The following is a 20,017-nucleotide window of genomic DNA, read 5'->3' as shown; positions in this document are numbered from 1 at the left end:
CACGGCTGTTTTTGGTCGACCTTCACGATGCCTATCACTAAAACTAGAGCAACCACGTTGAAATTCTAAATACCAACGTTCCACAGTGCGGAGGCATGGTGCTTCATTATTAAAAACAGTAGTCAACTCTTCAAAGCACTGAAGACGCGTTAAACCTCTTTTGAAGTTGTAAAAAATGATCGCACGTAAATTTTCCTTCGTAATTTCCATTTTCACAACTGACTTGTCAACTTTGAACCGACGCTGTTCTGAAACGATTCGGCCGATCTCGAGTCATTCTTTTGTTTTCGAGTTCTAAATTCAAATATTTTACGATGATACTAGTTTTTTTTTTATAAAATCGCGGGAGGTTTGCAAACGACAGAACTTAAAAGGCAGCCCTCGTATGCCTATTACAAATCAACTCCGAGTTCTCTCGCACTTATTTGAAGTTCATCATCAAGTCCATCTCGTGACATGAGACCTAACTGCTCACCTAGAGGATTCTAAAAAACTCATACAACATATGTCTATCACAAACCAACACCAAGTTCCCTCGCACTTCTTTGGAGTTCATCATCAGGTCCATCTCGTGACATGAGACCTAACTGCTCGCCTAGAGGTTTCTAAAAAACCCATACAACATATGTCTATCACAAACCAACACCGAGTGCCCTCGCACTTCTTTGAAGTTCATCATCAGGTCCATCTCGTGACATGCGGCCTAACTGCTCCGCTGGCCTAGAGGATTTTAAAAAACTTACACAACATATTACCTATATATTATGTCTAAAATGGTACAATACGGTATGACGAAGCACGAAGTTTCCGCAACTGAAAAACCATCATCGTCACATCACTAGTCGAAAGGGAAAGGGATAGCGCATTGCATTTTCATGTTGACGAAAAGGGACGGACATACTTCGCCTCTGCTTACTGACCAGTATAAAATGAACCCCGCGGACAAGAAACATTATTCAATGAAATAATGAATTTGACTTTCCTGTGGGATGTTATTCCATCTGTTTCGTAAGTAGATGTCTTAGATGACTTGCCACACCATTTTACGCTGCAATATCCCATGATTTCCCAATGAATTCAATAGTTTACGATTTATTTTCTTAGACTCGTGCACAGGGACAGGAACCGGTTACCTTAACCGGGGTTTTTCATAGGGTTATTTTAGAGGTGTTTATAAAAACCCCTACCATAACGGTAACCGCTTAATAAGGTAACACTTTGATTCGGTAACCGTATCAGATCGAGTTAACCTCTGTTACCGGTAACCGAAATAAAAACCCAGTCTATTCAATTACCTCATTATGAGGTTTTTGACCAGTTCAAACGATTGTAATCTTTACGCACACTTAAATTCAACTTATTATTGAATAACCGAGGTTGGCATGGGCGGTCTATGAAGCCTCCAGCACAAACAAGTTTTTTTGCCTTTCCTTTGTTTATCTTTATACCTACCTGTGTGGTGTGTTCTTATTATAAATATTATTATATTATAACTAAAATAATTAAAATAAATAAATTAAATAAGTTTAATAAATTAAATAAATTAAATAAATTAAATAAATTAAATAAATTATATAAATTAAATAAATTAAATAAATTAAATAAATTAAATAAATTAAATAAATTAAATAAATTAAATAAATTAAATAAATTAAATAAATTAAATAAATTAAATGAATTAAATGAATTAAATGAATTAAATGAATTAAATGAATTAAATAAATTAAATAAATTAAATAAATTAAATAAATTAAATAAATTAAATAAATTAAATAAATTAAATAAATTAAATAAATTAAATAAATTAAATAAATTAAATAAATTAAATAAATTAAATAAATTAAATAAATTAAATAAATTAAATAAATTAAATAAATTAAATAAATTAAATAAATTAAATAAATTAAATAAATTAAATAAATTAAATAAATTAAATAAATTAAATAAATTAAATAAATTAAATAAATTAAATAAATTAAATAAAATAAAGTCAATAAAATCAACAAAATATAAAGAAAGTAAATAAAATAAACAATTTTTTTAGTATTTTTTTTAGTTCTGACGGCACATCACTAAAATTACTTTAATGTAGCAAACCAGTAAGCAACCGATAATAAAGGTTACCATAACTGAATGAAAACCTGTTAAAAACCCTTAACAAAAACCCTATCGCGATGGGGTTTTGAGATTAACTCGGTTAAAGGTTAGGGTTACCGTTTCAATAAGGTTACCATTACAATCAGGTAACAGTATGATAGGGTTACCGAATGATAAGGTAACCGAATCGATTGGGTTACCGAATTGATAGGATTAAGCGTAAAGAGGGGTTTTCCGGTCCTTGCTCGTGCACACTGCTAACAGGTCGTAACCTTGGGCGCTACTGATCGGAGCGGCGCGCGAACAATCTTATATTTGACCTATACACCATACGGGCGGTGACCGCGAGTCGTCCTATAAGCTCGGTCTATAGGGGTTGGTCTGTGGTTGAAGACCAGAAGATGTAGGTATACATACTTTGCATGTAAGTATGCATACTATGTATACCTACAAAGTATTATACTTAGTAATAATAAAATAATTTCATAAGATAATAAACGCCATACTGTCCAATTTAAACTTCTTATTTTTTGCAGCCTATGAAAAAAAATTCCTGAAATGAGCTGAATTTATAATCATATACATATTTGTTATTTTTAACACACATTTTAAATAATCGTAGCTTAATTTACTTAAATAAAATCTAACTTTTAAAGTTTTGTTTTGTCTCATACATTTTATAAATGATAAGTACCTACATATGATAACATTGTTTCCGTGTGACATTCAGTCTGAAGAAGACGAGGACTGCGTTCTGAAATTTAAACGAAAGAACCTCAATTTAATTTAACGAAGGATGCACTAGCAAATGATTGGACGCTAAAAGTAGAACGTGTGCACATGGCGAATAATGAATACGAGAGAAATTATGCAAAAGCGTATTACGAAAATGTTTCTAGCTTCCTTGCATCTTGATATGACAAAACCAAAATGCAAACACTTTCTAAAACAAGGTTTTCTTCCCTCTGCATTTTGTAACAATGAAAATTATTAATGCTACTTTTAGTTAGTTTATGTGGCGTGAAGAAGCTAAGACATATAATGCCTTTTGGAAATATAACAAATACAGTTTTATATTGCATGACCGGAAAATAAATTAAACAACGATACAGTTTTGAAGATTTAAATTTTCTTGGGTTTGTAAATGTACGGTCAATACGGGTAAGTGTGGCATAGGGGTCAGTGTGACTGATAGCCTTCACATTGGGTCCTGTTTACGCATTAATTTTAAATATATTTTTTTCAAAATGTCGCCCATTTATTTAGCCCAACAAATAGTCCATACTTAATTCATAATATTGTATAGTTTTTTTTCCATCAATGAAATAATATTAAAAAGTGAAATGGAACATAGAACCACAAAAACATACATATTAGCATTTGGTACAACTGGAAAGCTTTAATCTAGCTATTCTAGCTAAATCTTATTGAACCTATTCACCTACTAAAAACTTCACAACGTGAAAACTATTTTGCATACATTAAGCGTGCGAAGTGTAACTCCGGCTCAACTTACAAGCGCCTACAAAGAGGCGCCGTGCAGCGATAATATCGTTTGGGGCTCACGCAAACGAACAGGAGTCCAACTTGACTCCAGAAAGTCACATGTGATTTAGCCACAATAATACGAGTATGTTACCATATCGCTATGTCTGCAATATAACACCACAGTTTCAACAAACCGTCATTATGCAAGCCGGAGATTCTTCGTGAGGTTAAGATGAACGTGTTTCCTCTTGTGAAAGGCTAGCCGGTGGAAATCTTGACTTGATATTTTTATTTGACAGTACTTGCAGCGTGTACCTCACGCGCAACAAACCAGAGTGAAATATTACGGCGTCCTTTCCCATTGGCGATCGGGACTTTATGTGCAGCAACCGCTCAGGGACGATTTGTCATCTCTAAGCTCTGTTTATCGTTATAGCCGGTTTAGACTCTCGTCTCGCGGCTCAGCTCGCGGCGCGTCTCGTGGCTCGCCTCGAGTGGCCTTGAGCGCATGAGCCCGTCGAGCTAATGATTACACTCTCGCCTCGTGGCTCGGCTCGAGGCTCGTCTCATGGCTCGTAAGCTCGTCGAGCTAATATATTTTAAACACTAACGGCACGGCATAAGGTTTATAATCGAATGACAAGCCGAACGCGAGTGTGAACGCAAGCGTGCGTCCCGCGCGAGCCCCTTTGGCTCGTGCCCAAAAAATCGCTCCTCCACGCGAGCCGAGCCACGAGACGAGCCGCGAGCCCACCGCTTACACTCGCGTCTCGTGGCGCGGCTCGCGGCTCGTCTCGTGGCTCGCGCGAGAGTCTAAACCGGCTAGTACGTTTATTATTGCCAATCCTTGTCCGGATAACTATCAAAGTAAACGTCATACAGCCTGCTGGCCTAGCCAAGGTGACAAGGTGACGTCGCTATCGCTACGACAGCCAAACGCTTTGTGTCCCTCTATCACTCTTCCATATTAGTGCGACAGTGACAGTTGCGTTTTGATCGCTAATTCGCTACGGAGCGTAAGCGATTGGCATGTTGGCTACGCGGCCTGATTCGAACTTTAAGATACGTCAAACATTTGCTAAAGATACGATATGGATCGAATATTTCAGTGTCAAAAGTGACGTTTTTGTTTGAAGAAACGTCATAATTAAATACTACTTAATAATAACACACAGCATTATATTTTCCTACTTTCCATGATAATATTCTTTTCTATTATTAGATCAGAAACTACAAAAGTAAAGCTCATGAAAAACACCCATTAACTAAATAGAAAAAATGTAATACCCATTACCTAACGAGAGGGGCAAGACAGCTGTATTTGAGATACGTAGATATCATAATAAATATAAGAGTTCTGGAAGAGATTCCTAAAACAGATTTCGCAAAAATGTATACAAAAGGAAAAACCTGTTAGATACATTGATTCCATTACGCATAATACAATGTGCTATATCCCTACACATTGCGGCAAGGGTCAACGTAACTTGCGCGTCTATACAATGGTTGCTTATCAGAGCATAGGCAATATTTTTTTATTCTCACAATGCGAGAAAGCAGCGTTTAAGCATTTTTTTTAACTGGGTTGTTAAAAAACTTCTCATATTACTTTATGTGGTGTATTTTGACCGTGAGCGAGATTCAGATTGTTTAATACATAAAATTTCAATACTTAAATAAATCATGCCTAATCGTATGAATCACCTAGACGCGACAAATATCAAATATCAAATATAATTGTAGAAAAAAGCAATTTTTCATATCTCCGTATGTTTTTGTTCGAATAAGCAAAATAAGGCAATTTTTCACGAGCATGGCTTCCCTTGACCGTTTCTGCCAAGAGACTATATTCTCTTCCAGTCTATCTTTACATCGCATCGGCAAGCGCGTTTTGTGGCGCCGCCGCATCACGGGCGAATCTTTCATATAAAATTCTTTTAGAGCACACCGCACGTAACCCGCTCTCATATTTTAGATAGCGTTCGACTGTTTCTCGACCGCAGGTCTATGAATACGAATAAAAATTCGAATATTTTACCGTCCTATGAACACCTGACGGCACACTATCAGCAAAACGTCGTTTTAATTTTACGAACTTGGAGCGCTGAATATTGCATTCGAATACATTTAAGATTTTATGTCAAAATTAATATATTAATGAAAAATATAAGTGTAACTTAATCAAAACGCTGTATAAGGTTGAAAAACGTCCAGTTATGTGACTCATGTGACTAAAAAGGTAAAGATAAAATTTTCATCTTAAGTAATATGTTTCGTTTTGTTTCAGATGCCAAATATGGTGACCAAACAATGAGGATATCACGAAGACAGTAATTTCATCGATTCATCATGCGGAATTTGCAGTCGGAGGGTAGTAGATGGCAGCACAGGCGAGCGCGCTGAGAGATGGCGGGCGAGCATACGCGAGGCGGCCGACCCCTCGCGCGCCTTCTTGTGTTAGCCGTTTTGCATGTTAATTTTATAGGTGAGTCATTGTCACTACGATATAGATAAATACAAAACACATACAAAAAGATTGCTGTCCAACAAACCATTGGTCCAAACAACAAACCAAACTAACTAATTATTATTGAAATGAATGCTGCGTTTTATATGTTGTGACTAATGTGTAATATTACTAATGTATTTTATGTGATTCCATTAATTATAATTTTTTGTTATGACTTTGTTAGTTTCAAATATTGTAGGTATAAATTTTGCATGCCAGCTACTGGTGAAATGTGTGCTTCAGTTATAATTGTTGACCATCTATTGTACCATGTTTTAAGCAAAATAAATGATTTAAAAAAAAAAAAAAAAAACGCAAACGCGTAACTAGGACTCATACTTGTAAACTAACTTCATGGAGCTCGCAGCATTACAAGAATATGGTTGCTGACATTAAGTACTACAGATAAAACGCAAAGTGTGGCATCAGATGCCAAGATGACTCTGAACCCCCAGTGTAAATTTCATTCGAAAGCGTGACGAGCGTTTACGTTTGCGTTATGTTTATTTTTGTACCCATACAAAATGACACTTAACGCAAACGCGTACGTCACGTTATCGACTGAAATGTACACTAGGGGTACAGCCGGCGTATTATGGATGGCTTTATCCATCTTTATCCACGTTATTTTATAACTGTCACTTTTTAACACCGTGGGATAGAAAGTGACGGACACCGTTTTATCACGGTGTCACGTAGACAAGAACGACCATCATATCCGCACAGGTTGCCATATTGTTTGCCATAATTGTTTGCCGTATGCCAAAAGTAAAGTTACGGCTATGCTAAACTAAAAACCCAACTTATCGATTGGAAACAATGCAAGGCAAACAATACCGGAAAATTAAATGTTCCTCTCTAGTAATCTTGTCCTTATTGTTTTTTTATCCTGTCCTGTAGTAGGTAAAGGCAAGGGCGCTACAAAATTAATCCACCACTCGTAATTAAATTACACGAAGCACGTTAAATAAATAGCCGCATCTAAGATATCTGTTTAGCTAGGCTACGTGGGTAAAGTCAGCACTCCGAGGCCCGTAACGCCCACGTTAACGTTCTGGGGCACATTTGCATGGCCGTCTGGCTTTACACTCGATATCGACCAACAAGTCCAACTTACATAGGTACATGGCGTATATTGCAAATGTTTTAGTACTAGGTATTTATCCCTATTGACCCTATCAAGTCACTGACTTCATATTCACTTTACGTTTTAAATTGGTTTTAAACGAGATAAAGACAAGATTTTTTTAAATTACGTTATAACTAACAACTTGTTACCCTAAAACCTTTTTTTTAAATTATATTCTTTTGTAATATTCTAAATATATTCCCCGAAAACAATTTCGGTGAGACATTTGCAAATGGATTTCGGCAGTCACTTTGAAGCATTCATCGCCGACGATAATAAAAATATAAAAGCATGAATAACGTGGACAACCCTTTCCAGGGCTGAAAAGCGTTGGTTGCAAAATCCTCATTGAAAAACGGTGTGCGGGTCAAAATGTCACAATGTTCGGCAGAATGCGGAAATGGGCCTCGAATATTTTTTTAGCATACAATTTCGGTTACGCTTCGGGCTGTCATAGCGGAAATTTTCTAAACGGATTACGCGTTTATGGTCTTTTTCATGATTATTTATTTGTAGATAAACGTATCTAACCGTTAAACATTAAAAAAATGTTTTACATTAATCCTCCTTAATCCTGCCTAACGATTTTCAGATTATAAGGCCTCAAAATGAAGGTTAGGCCCTGATATGAAAAATTCTTGTCGAAATACCTCAAGATAATTTATATCCTCAGGAGCCCTCGGAACAGAGCGTGGCGCAGCGAGTATCTATAAACCGGCGCAAGAATTAAATTAATCTCGTTCTAAAATTTTCACTTGCCACCTTATCTCGCGTCGTATTGTCGTTTTATTGTGCCTACCCTGGAACCATTAGCGAAAATGTCAGTGCGACGGCATTGTAGTCGCGTGCCCGCGGCCCGCCCGCACAATGATGCGGCCGTTCGACCCCGCCCGTGTACACCCGACCTTACCTTTATGCTCTGATACAAATTTGAGTTTCTATAATAAATGAGGACGCACACTCGTATATTAAATAACACAAATGTATTCAGCCCGCAATTTTGTGTATCGCGTTAATACGGGCAATGTGTAAAAAGGCAACACATAAAGTATGAATGACTGAACACTTTCATGGGTGCGTCTACGTTTCATGTGCCGACTTCTTAACGCGGAGTTAGCAAATCTCCGCCGGCACGTGGAGATTCCACTCACGTTGCGAGCGAGTGGCCGACAAAGGAAAGAGGGCTTGCATACCTTATTACCACCTTTTTGCCAAATCCCTACTTGTGTGAAACATGACAGGCTCATGTAGCTTAAGTGACAAGTACTTGCCCATTGCTAGAGTCAGACCAAGAATAGTAGTGTTATTTTAAACGTCAAACTTCTATGAAATTATGACGTATAAATGACACTTGCACTGCGTGGGTTATCAAATCCGCTGCAGACTTTTTATGGACCGACTCTACCTAGTGACATTTATTACTTTATTACTTTTTTAAGCCAAAATACCTACTGAAAATGCCATTTAATAACATAATTGAATATACAGAGGTACTGTACTATAATAAATTAATAACTAGCTAAAATCTAAAATAGGCCCTTGAGGCATTTTATCAAGGATGCTGGCTGCATTTCCTCGTTGTATCGCAATGCTCAAATACCTACTTACTTACATATTAAATTACTTGTTTTAGTCAGGTTGTCAACCAGTTTTTATACATTACTTCAGTATCTTATTAAAAGTAGAGAAATATGCTATAGCAATATCACCCTTTAGCGTACTTCTTGTAATGCCGATACCGTTACGGCTAATTGTGTAAACGATATATATTCTTTTATGTATAGATATTATTTTTCCACATCGTAATGTCGCCGCGGCTCTCTCTGCAATTAATCAGGAACGCAATGAGCCGTTTTGTTTGGACATAGCCTGATGAAGAAGCCTTCCCCAGTGATTTACTGTCAAGCATTAATATTTTCAGCTTGTTTAAGTTAATTGAGAGTGGTTGCTGGCCACCGGGTTATTCACAAAATATCACGTTGCGAGTACTGTTGTCCCGTCTGGTTTCCGAAATTGCGAAAGTTACACATGATAGAATTTCGGTTGTCTATTGTTTGTCCGAAAATTATATAAAATAATACTCATATGCCCGAATTTTATTTGCCCGAATTTCATTTGCCCGAATTGTTTGTTTACCATAAAAATGATGTGACATACTCTTTGTTTACCCGATTATTAGATTCCAGAACGTACGAGTGCCATACGTGTTGCTGTCCATATTATTAATTGTAATAATATTATTTAATAGAATATTTAAACCTCACCTAACCCACTTTTCCAGTAGTATTTCTTTTCTGTAAGGGTCGCAGTTCAAACCTAACCTAGCCCATTTTTCTAGTAGCATTTGGTTTCTGTAAGGGTCGCAATTCAAACCTAACCTAACCCACTTTTCTGATAGCATTTCTTTTCTGTAAGGGTCGCAGTTCAAACCTAACCTAACCTACTTTTCTAGTAGCATTTATTTTCTGTGTGGGGTGCAGTTCATACCTAACCTAACCCACTTTTCCAATAGCATTTCTTTTCTGTAAGGGTCGCAGTTCAAACCTAACCTAACCCACTTTTCCAGTAGCATTACTTTTCTGTAAGGGTCGCAGTTCAAACCTAACCTACTTTTCTAGTAGCATTTATTTTCTGTGTGGGGTGCAGTTCAAACCTAACCTAACCCACTTTTCCAATAGCATTTCTTTTCTGTAAGGGTCGCAGTTCAAACCTAACCTAACCCACTTTTCCAGTAGCATTACTTTTCTGTAAGGGTCGCAGTTCAAACCTAACCTAACCCATATGGTTTCTGTAAAAAAAATATATTATGGCTAGTGATAATTAGTAAGCCATAATTATCACTAGCCATAATATATTTTTTTTACGATGACAAATGATATTATTGAAATTGATTTTATGGGAAACAAAGTTTCTGGCACGTGACAAATATAGTAAACAATAAGTATTGCATATGTAATTATGGGAAACAATATAATGGCTGTTGACTATTATGGCAAATGAAATTCTGGCAAGTGGGTGTATATCTAGAATTTCGGATACCTACTTCTCATATTTTTGTATGGGAATCGAAATATTCTATTTCCAAAATAAAAGTTTCGTTTTTCTGAAATTTCTGAGAACTATTCCAAGCTTTTGGAAAATTTCCGCAACTTGCACATCTATAGTCAGAGACAGCAAGTCAGAATGTACGAGTACATTATCAGATTATCAGGCGATTTCTTGATATGATTGAGTGTTTTATTTTACAAAAATATATGTTATACAACACTTTAAACTCTCGCGTTTTGTACATATATTTAATTACACAAACGGGTCTACTACGATATACCTACTTTCATTATTTTTAACGCAACTCAGCTGAAACGTCGGAATTTAAGATAAAAATAATGAAAGTATATCGCGGTAGATCCGTTTGTGTAATCACGGGTGTAATTAAATATGTTTGCATATGTGGTTGATAGAAAATTGCGTTCTTTAGCTTAAATTATTCTACGTTTACAACATTTTACGTTTTCTTTTTACCATTTACCACAACGTTGGAACGATCTACGATTCCTATCATTTCTGTAAGACCGTCAGTATCTTAACTTCGTATAGATATACAGGTACATATAGTTAAACATGAAGTCAACCCGTAAAATTACAATGTTGTTAAATTTGATGTACTTACCTACTTGGTTGATAAACGGTAAAAATAACCACTGCCTATTACAAACTACATAAACTATATCTTATCACACCGAGACAGAATTCTGAGCATAAAATGCTTACGACTTTCTTCCACGAAGGGACAGACATTCTGAATGTTAATGGGTTCACTTTACTAAAACTGTTTTAGGGTTCGTTTTAGTTGGCTATAAACAGAGTGGATTGAGAAGATTTATTTTGTTAGCATAAAAATATATACCTACAAGGATAGACAATTAGACATACACTGGCTACAGTGGCAACTAATTGCGTAGAGAAAAACATTTAGTAAAATCAGGTAAGTCCTTAAGTACAACTATGGTCCAGTTTTTAACGTTGCTTCTTAACGAGCCTTTATGATTTGTACTTGTTACATTTATTTTCGAGCTTATATACACTAACGATCTTTCTATATTATACACTCAACATAATTTGAAAAATACTTATACATATTTTACTGGAACATGCATTTGGACCACAGTTGTAAGCTGTGAACTAAAGTTACCTGATTCTACGGTTTTAATATTTTTCCAAAATTTATATTCGTGGCCGTGTATGCCAATGATTTTCTGTAGTAAACATTACTGTTGTGGCTGTAACAACGCCCCAGCAGTATAAGTAATGCCGCGACAGTAATGTTACCGCAATCATCCGCATGTCACCTTAACATGCCGATAAGGCTTGTTTACACATTGATTAGTGTTTAGTGCAACTTCGTACATTTACTACTAAACGCAAGTAGCAATTGCATGAACTCGCATTTTACACTAATCGACATATAAACAGGCCTTTACTTCAAACAATAAACAAAATGGTAGTCGATATCTGTTATTTTACCATATACGAGTGAATAATTTTAACAATAAGTACCGTATTTAACATAAAAATCTTTTTTTTCCGAAATGTGGTTAAACATTATTTTTGTAACGTACTTATATTGTAAGCGGTATTAAAATGGTAAACTCGAGTTCTATCGACTCTAGTTAATAATATTGGCCATACCTTTGACCAGAAAGTGCGATGGCCACAAGAGTTTTTAGTTCAAATCGGGCTACGAGGGACCAACAGCAACTTATTCCGAAAATTGTGTAATAATAAGTTTTAGAACAAATTGTGTTAGTGTGTTGTGTAGCAGCCGAATAAAAAAAAACGCGCCATACGTTTTGTGATAACTGAATTACCAAACATCAACTTTTGATACCTATTTAAGGGGCCGGTATATGACGTTTTCGATTTAGACCTCACTTTGTAACCATAATTTGTTCAATAAATGTTTAATAATTGCATTCAATTACACGTAAATTTTTTCATGAAGAAACCGTGTACCGACTCTTCATGCCATTATATTTTTAATTTGCTGTTATTCTCTACAAATCGACACTAAAAGTATCAAAAAATCAAAATATGGAGTTCCGTTTGAGACAGAAGCAAAACAATTTTGTCTTTGACAGTAATTGAATTATTATATGATTTTGAAAGCTAGATAATTCAGGTACCAATTTATTACGAATTTATATTTTTACTCACAAAGACAACAGAGAAATTCAATCTCAAATGTAAACTTTCGAACAATTTCCATACATTGACGACATCACTCAAAATTCTTCTTCAAGTCAGATGCCCGTTGGGGCTACACCGGAGCACACGTGTACTTCTTCAAATGAAAATGACAGCTTGATTTTCTTGCTTTTGACAATTATATTGACATTAAATTATATACGCACACGAGAAAGCATACCAGTAGATAAATTGTATTTCAAAAAATAGGGTACATAAATATCAGCTCGCGTCTCATTTAAATTTGATTTGCTCTTATTTACGGGTCATAATGCTTGAAAACCGCAGTAAACTATCTTAAAACAATACGATTACAGTCGAATTTAAGTATTATGTTCCTTCAAAACTCGCTTAAAATGAAAAAAGTTTAAAGACTCATCTTTACTGATTGGGATCAATTTTTATTATGCTGGTATCATTTTGCGTCATTTTAAAAACGTATTTGACTTCTGTACGTCAATGAATTTTGATGACAATTGTAATCTTGTATTATATTATAGAAATTTATCTTAAAATATTGCCTATTAACAGGAAGAGTTATGTAATTCGTATAAGTAATACCTGAAAGTCTTGTACCTAGATCTGTAATACCATGGATTGCGACTAATAAATTATTATGATTATGCCGTTCGTTCCGTCTATATGTATAATGCGTGTACGTGCTGTTCTCTGAAAATCTTCAAGAAAAAATAACGGCTGGACCAGCACTAAGTACTAGCGAGTTTTTGCGGCTTTGGAGACCGAGATGAAGCTTACAGGCCAATTAGCGCTGTGGACTGGTTATTGTTATGTATACCTATTATCGAATGTTTTATAAATTTACTATAAAAAGCAATGTTTTATTTCGATTAGATCTACATTTTGTGCATATTGCATATCTGAAGTATTTTCGTACTAAACTTGAAACTTTCGTTGAAACTAAATAAAATAATTATTCCAAATGTACAGTCACCTGCAATTTATGTTACACAACGAAGGCCGCAAATATATCTGACACGATCTTATTTGTAGAACCATAAGAGCATGTCACATATTTTTGCGGCCTTCGAAGAGTAGGTACCGTCATTATCACCAACTTTGCCCGCTTTTTTTTTTTAAACGCGAATTTCTCAATAAATATCACATCATATGACTTTTTTTTGCTCAGCACGTCCTATGTGATCAAATGCATCAGTTTTAAAGAAAAAAAATTTTTGTCGTGTTTTTACCCATTTTTTGCGTTTTAGAGGGCGGGCAAAGATATCCGGGGTTTTCGCCAACATTGCCCACGTCAATTTGGTATTCAAATACAGCTCGTATGATGATGATGTCTAAGGATCACTTTAAGGTTTTGGGCAATCCTACCATTCCCTGTTAATAGCTTAGCGATAAGTGTAAAACTTTTAAATACATTTGCTGGGCAATGTTGCCTACCCGTTTTTGCCCATTTCCAAATAAGGCTCGCCTAAGCATTTTACAAAGGGTTGTCACTTTTGAGAAAATCTGTTACAATAGTTTAATGGCCAAAAATATGATTTTTGTTGTGCTTTTCATTCGTTAACTGGATAAAATATCAAAATAAAGGATAATAAGACAAATTAAATACAGAATATATTTATAAACTTATTTTAGTGTACAAACATAACCTTCTTTTACTTGCGAAGTTGGGTAAATTAGATGAAAAAGACAACCCTAATCCGTTTTTGGTGGTGGGCAATGTTGGTACGGATGCCAAATTACCGGATTACTTTGCCCACCGCTCAAACTTTTGTGTATTTAGGCCTTTTTAGTTTAAATCTGAATAGACATAATCTATGCTTCATGTGTTATAACTCAAACCCGGAAATATTTGTCAAAGGGTTCTCAATTTTTTCTACTTGCATTCATTATTTATCAATTTTTTGCCCGCCGAAATATACCCTATATTAAACAACTCGCTCAAAATTCCCAAGTCAAGTTATGGACAAGTTTGGTATATCAGTTATGCACAAGTTTGGTCAGAAATATAACCTATTTTCTACTAAAAACAGCAGGGTGGCCATAACTATTATCAATTTTTCTACATTAACGAATTTGTTTAAAATTGTCGTTTTGGGCAAAGTTTCCCTGGAGGCAAAGTTGGCGCTAATGACGTAACATATTATCGCAGGTGACTGTACATAAATGTTTCGGTGATTTTGAGATTATTTTCCAGGTTAGTTTACTAACAATCAAGTTATGCAGATACCGATTTCGTGAACGTATAAGTAGTAAGGTACCGCTATTGTTTAGCGATACCGATTATTTTTGAAGGTAAAACTATACCGGTTGAAATATAAAGATATTAAAATTACAGCAGGGACAACCATTTTTTATAGGTGTACCTAAACCAGCGTTAGCAAAGGTCTCGGTTTCAGCTTAGGCAAAAATGCTTTTGTATGTTCTCCTTTGCAGATCACATTTCTCAACTGATTCTCGTGAAAATTTGTAAGCAGGTTCGATAGAACTACTCTGTTTCGCTTTATCCGCCGAAATGGAATTGCCACCCTGCCGAAACTTTATTTATTTAAATTCCCATTGAATGGATATTGCACCTTATGAAAAACCGTATAGAGTAGTAAATAACATTTTACATCTGACTTAATGACATCTTGTTTTATTCGCTTTAATTGTACAAAACGCGTATCTCGACAAAGCAATATTAGGTAGTAAAACAGTCAACAATCAAATGAATTATAGGTGCGTCACGTGTGACATGAACAGACAAGGAAAGCAAGATTAAATGCATTGTTTCTCTTTCATCTTTAAATGGAACGCTTTTACCCTCAAAGGAGGCTAGTGGTCAATACTAAACTAAAAGTCCAATCTTAAAAAAACATGATGGGTCACTGACCTGTCCCAGTAAAGTGAGGTAGTGTGCGTGAAGTGCGCTTGTGTGTGAAATGGGGTAAATTGACAGAATCTGAAATTTTACCCACCGCTACCGTCGCCTTAACCAGAGTTACCGCATTAGGCACTGTACGGAGCAGTACAGTGAAGCACGAATTTGTTTTAGACTTTGCACATCTAATACAATCAACGAATCTTTATTAAATCAAAGTCAAAAAAACTGCAGTCAACGAACTCATAAAATATTTTTGACAATAAGGAAATCGAGTCGCCACTAAATATGTACAACAAAACAACGGGGGTATTTATGGCCCACTCTTGGCTTATTTGCATGCAATTTTCTGAATTGCTGTCTGTATACCTCCTACAATAAAGCTCGGGATATGCGTATTTCAAATATTATTATGTTATGTATTTTATTTGTCTTGAAATCGTAAAATAAATTATATTATGCAGTCACTACAATCTGCAAACTAGTTAGAAATGTTAAATGGTTATCGTGTTAAAACGAATGCAAAGTTAAATAATTGTAATCACAAACACATAATTTAAAGAAAATGATGTTTACTTTCATTGCATTTTAATAAAAGAAAATGTAAAGAGGAATAATTAAACAAATGTTCTATTAATTTAGTAAAACGCAAACTTCGTAAATAATTTTGAGTGGCTAAAACAGACTCGATTCGTGTCACTTGCGTTTACTACCCCTCTGCCTTCCGACTTGTTTATAGAATATTTGCTCATAAACATGCAGATTGCGGATGGGACGCGTGTTTATATAAAATTGGGGAAAGGGGAAGCCATTTTATTTATCACCCTCTTGACTTCCGCTGTTGACGGACAAAGATTGCTTCCCATATGTTAGAAAATTAAACTTGCTAATAAAATTCTGTATAATAATTTTACTCAAGTTACTTTAAGTGTATTGTATTTTTTTTTGTTAGCCTGGTTAAGTGTCCCACTGCTAGGCAAAGGCCTCCCCTCGCTTCCTCCACTCAACCCTGTCTTTTGTAGTTTCCCGCCAATCCGGACAAAGTACGTCCAAGTCGTCCCGCCATCTCCTTTTCGGTCTGCCTGCACTCCGGCTAGCACCATCTATGGTGTTCCGTGGGTCCCACTCCGTAACCATTTTGGCCCACCTTTCAGGGTGCATGCGGCAGACATGTCCAGCCCAGTCCCACTTAAGCTTAGCGGTCTTGACACCTACATATCTACAACTCTAGTTCTGGAGCGCAGTTACGTGTTTCTGATTCTATCGGTCCTGCGAACACCCAGTATACTGCGCTCCATCGCTCGCTGGCAAACCTTGAGTTTGGACTTCAAAGCCTCAATCAATGACCATGTCTGAGCACCATCTAGCTCTTCCAGGCGTTATCGATACGTCTATTGACTTCTATGGTTTGCCTGTTCCTGTTTTCGAAGGAAGCTATCTGGCTCAAGTAAATGTACTCATCAACATAATGTATATCCTGCCCATCTACCGTGACCCTATGTTTTGCTCTGTTGGTCATCAACTTGGTCTTCGCTCTGTTCATTGTGAGTCCAACTTCAAGGCTCGCAGTGCTGAGGTCTTGTAGCACGAGTTGCAGTTGAGATGCAGTGTGGGAGAAAAGGACAATGTCGTCGGTACTGTATTGTTTGTGATAAAATAATAAATTGCACTAAATTAAATTTTCATTTGCCATTATCTTCATTAAGATTTGATCCTTAGAATCAGAGATAAATACGATACATATCATCATTACCTACCTTACAAAATGCAAGTAAAGTCCGCCCTATATTACCAGTTTTCCTTCAAAGTTCAGCCCTTTTCACGAATGCAGTTAATTCTGTGTTAGATAAAATCAAAAGATAAAACTTTGCTGGTTTGCAGTGGCTAAATAGTATTAAATCACTTGGGACTTGGTCTGACTTGGCTTGCTGACTAACTACAAGTTTGTGCTCACTGCCCAGCCCCCAAAGACTAGGTGAACACGTTTTTGTGGAGGATTGCAAGAGAAATTGTGTTAACAGACGTTCTAGTTGTCGATTACACCATTTTAACTTAAGCACGTATCTAAGAAAGTGGTTAAATGTTGTTTAAGTTTATACTTTGAAATCTAGTCTCTCAAAGTGACCAGAACAAGTAAAATAAATAACTATGGTAGAGTATTCACATTTCAACAAATGTCGATACTTCCACGGTCCTAAAAAAGTTATTGACTTACGAATAACGAAATATTGAATAGTCATCTGATCGTATTTTCCACTTCGTGATTCATCTCGAAAACAAAGGATATTTAAGCGGTCGTCCCCTTCACGCCGAATCGAAATAAGACTTTTATTGATGCTGTCCGACACAGCTTGAAGGGTCTGTTTTATTTATTGGTAATACAATTTATGTCATCTTCCGAAACGACAGGGACTTGTTTATTAAATATTCAAAATGTAGTTCTAAGCTTTGTAAGCAGATAATGGTTGTTTGTGAAAATAAGTAGGTAGGTAATCGTACTTCTAAAGTAAAGTTTTCCTTTAGACCCAAGAATTTGCACCTTGTGAAAAAATTAAAACACAGCAAAGGAACTGTTCAACTTCACTACCTTATATCTAAGAAATGCAAAAGCTTTTAAAATTTTCAAGCGCGATAACTTCTTTCATAACAACTCGTTGGGCAGACTGGAGAAGTTACACAAATAATCCGGGAAATAGTTTTCCACCGTGCCGCCTCATAACAACACATTTAGCTCCATTTTGTTGCTTTTAATGTTTTATTCCGCGAACTCGCTAAGAAGTCTATTTAAGAGTGTTTTTCTTTACCGCTGGAGCCTAAACGTTTTAAAGCCGGGCTTTCTCAAGTACTGTTTGACCTGTATTTATGAATATTAAATAAAAAGGGTGCCTCAAAATTTTATAGGGTATTTAATTCCGTTTTTAAGAAAATACTTTTTGATGCGTAGGTTTGTTTTAGCCATTTTATTGTAGCGATCGTATACTTACCTACTCTTGATTTACTTTGTGTCCAAACTCGTTCGTAATTATTTTAATGTGAACGTTGCATTTATATATAAACAAAAAAACTTTTTTGTGCCTTCCGCCACTCAGTTTCTAGTCTCCTATCTTTTACCCAACTCCGCTTTTCGTCGAATGTACTACGTCGACATCACACAGCACAGCACGTTAGTTCATAAGCGCAAGTGAGTGCCCAGAAACCAACATGTTTCCAACTTAATTCATTCATACAATATTTTATGTGAAATCCCGAGCCGCTTTAAGTAGTGTAACAGTAAAATATAAAAGAATACACTTTATATGAAGAAAATAACTTTATTCTCTTTTTTATATGGATCCATCAATGAATGCTTAAAAAATCGCGTTCCACGTACAGAGTGCAAACGCCCCCAGTGACACATTACGGATGGCGAGCGGGTAATTAAAAACGTGACCGTCGTCACTTGTCTTGAGCGTTCGTAAGGGTTTATCTACTTGGAGCACCCGCACCCTTGTTTATTAGAGTCTAACTTTTATGTTTGCTGGCTACTCAATTAATAAGAGACTTATGCAGTTCTGAATTAAATGAGTTTATCAACAATTTTAACATATTACTCAAGTTTTTAAACCTAAACATAATATTGTTTAGGTATCTTTATATTTAAATTCTATTTGTGCATCAAAATTTTTAACCAAACCTTCAAGTAATCTATTAACCATAATTGATATCTTACCCATCCATTAGACTGACTTTATTTAATCTCTTTATTTATCTTTATTTGCTTTATTTAATGATGTCAACATTTTTGTTTTATCATTTGGATTACTAGTAAAAAAAGTTGAAAATCGTGTATTTCCACCCCGTTTTACGGTACCAATCGTGAATACTAGTAAACGTACACCGTGTTTTTATAAACTCCATTATTCCAAGGGTGCATTCCTGAGCTTGAATTAACCTACTTTAACAGACACCGCTATTCTAATTAACTTTATTTTGGAGATAATCATTAATTTCAATATTTTTATTTGATAAAGTCCCTACGAGCATGTGCTCTTGGCTTAGGGCTTATTTACATATTGATTAGTGTTTAGTATGAGTTTATACATTTGCTACTTAATGCAAGTACAATAACTCGGATGATATGTCATAGATTTCAATTGTTTTGTTGAGTTAATGGGGTTGGCCGGTCAAAGTATTAAGCAGATGGCGCCATCATAGCTTGCTCCGTCAATCCCTAGAATTGTGTCAAATTTTTGTTTTTTTAATGCTTTGGATGCCAGCTCTTTAAGCCAAATCTCATGGAAAAAGGGGCAAGCTACGAGTATGATGGCGCCATCTATGCAAACCTTTGACAGTTGCCAACCCCATTAGAATGTCCGTGTTACGATGCTATATGCAGCATTTAATTACTTTTCGTAAAACTTCCCAGCCTAATATGAAGAACATAATATCAATATTTCATTGCATATTTGAGAAAAAAATATTGTACATATACAAGGGTTGGTATTCGGAAAGTAATTCAAATCCCTGCTCATACTCAATGAGTTCCTTCGTAATTCATCAACGATATATCATTTGATAATTACCAGTTGCTTTTCGGTAAACGAAAACGTGAGGACACTGCACTAATCCCAATTAGACCTAGATTGCCGTCTGGGTTGGAAGGTCAGATGGCAGATAGGCAGATGGAAAGATGGTCGCTATCGTAAAAACTAGCGCCTACACCAATTCCTGG

The 20,017-nt window shown here is 35.8% G+C and overlaps 1 protein-coding gene across 1 annotated transcript in view; it reads left to right on the top strand.

Moving 5' to 3' along the window:
- Nucleotides 1-20,017, top strand: part of LOC134789984 (lachesin) — a 115,968-nt gene that overhangs the window by 19,982 nt on the left and 75,969 nt on the right. The window contains exon 2 of the mRNA XM_063760723.1: nt 5,873-6,070. Within this exon, the coding sequence (XP_063616793.1) occupies nt 5,992-6,070 (79 nt within the window). The 5' untranslated portion in view covers nt 5,873-5,991. The remainder of the gene's footprint in view (nt 1-5,872; nt 6,071-20,017) is intronic.

This window comes from Cydia splendana, chromosome 4 (genome assembly GCF_910591565.1).
Source record: "Cydia splendana chromosome 4, ilCydSple1.2, whole genome shotgun sequence".
In the NCBI taxonomy this organism is placed as follows: domain Eukaryota; kingdom Metazoa; phylum Arthropoda; class Insecta; order Lepidoptera; family Tortricidae; genus Cydia; species Cydia splendana.
The sequence above is the reverse complement of the archived record's forward strand: the minus strand, read 5'-3'. Positions and strand labels throughout refer to the sequence as shown.